The sequence below is a fragment of the Octopus bimaculoides genome, chromosome 9, assembly GCF_001194135.2.
Source record: "Octopus bimaculoides isolate UCB-OBI-ISO-001 chromosome 9, ASM119413v2, whole genome shotgun sequence".
In the NCBI taxonomy this organism is placed as follows: Eukaryota; Metazoa; Mollusca; class Cephalopoda; order Octopoda; family Octopodidae; genus Octopus; species Octopus bimaculoides.
Genome location: NC_068989.1, coordinates 71,518,226 through 71,519,530, shown reverse-complemented (window position 1 = coordinate 71,519,530; position 1,305 = coordinate 71,518,226). Strand labels below are relative to the sequence as shown.

Genomic DNA, 1,305 nt, shown 5'->3' with positions numbered 1-1,305 from the left:
TATAAATGTGTGTGTATATATATATATAGATATATATATATATACACACACACATACATACATACATACATACATATATGCATGTGCATGTGTTTTTGTGCGTATCTATATATATTTATGTACATTCACATACATGCACACACATAAGCACACACATAGACACACAAGCAGTAGCTACTGTACTTGACCTTCCACAAGTTTATTAATACCTCAAATAATACAATTAAACATGAATTCCTTATATTTTGGATAAATTGCTTTTAAAACGATGCTGATAATCTTCAGTTGGTCTGAGAATGTTGATTCTCTCAGAATTGTTGCATTCAAGCAATTCTTGTATTTTTCTTTCTGAAAATATAAAAAGTTGCATATTCTGGGATTTTCTCCTTGAAAATAATAGTTGCTCACCCTAATTGCAAAATTTCAGTGACACAGGTGCAAAACATTAGGTGTCTTGGAACCTACATATATTGTGATATACATATATACATTCACTTTTATATATTATGATGTATGTATATATGTGTGTATGTCATTATGGATATGACCATACAGCTCCAACAATAGAGAGCAGTCGCCATATTTCATTCCATATCAGCTACCTCTGATGAGTGAAGGGTTATATGATTGGATTGTTACCTAACACTCTGTTGTACTCCTAGTGTGAAACCAATTGGTAAGACTAACCACAATGGATATATAATACTGTACATTTTGGATAATATATATATATATATATATATATATATATATATATATATATATATATATATACATATATATATATCTATAAATAAATAATTATATGTGTATATTATAGCTGAGTAGTTATATAAGTAACTTAAGGGATGAGAATTTCATATAAAACCACTTTATCAAGTATAAGCACTCTACTTTGTGTTGAGTGCTATTTCTCATGTTTATATAAACAATCCTATATATACTTATTCATAGACGTATGTCTGTCTGTGTGTATCATCATCATCATTTAATGGCCATGCTGACATGTATGTATGTATATATATATTTATATACACATATATATGAGGGCTGGTCAAAAAAATATGAGGAATTTCATTATGGCAACGGAGCTAAAGTATGCAGAGTGAAGCTGCATGGCATGCTTGCTATCCTTAAAAAGGAGTTCCAGGAATGGTTCCATTAATGGAGACAATGCTGGTTAAAGTGTGTAGGGACTGCTTTGAAGTAGATTCAATATCAAATTGATTTGTGTTGTTGTCTTCTTTTTATCGCACCAATCCTGATACTTTTTGAAACAATCTCATATATATATATATATATATA

At 29.5% G+C, this 1,305-nt stretch overlaps 1 protein-coding gene across 1 annotated transcript in view; it reads left to right on the top strand.

The window, feature by feature from the left end:
- LOC106869092 (protein VAC14 homolog) overlaps window positions 1-1,305 on the top strand; it is a 64,272-nt gene that overhangs the window by 47,256 nt on the left and 15,711 nt on the right. Inside the window, exon 14 of the mRNA XM_052970924.1 lies at window positions 663-676. Within this exon, the coding sequence (XP_052826884.1) occupies window positions 663-676 (14 nt within the window). The remainder of the gene's footprint in view (window positions 1-662; window positions 677-1,305) is intronic.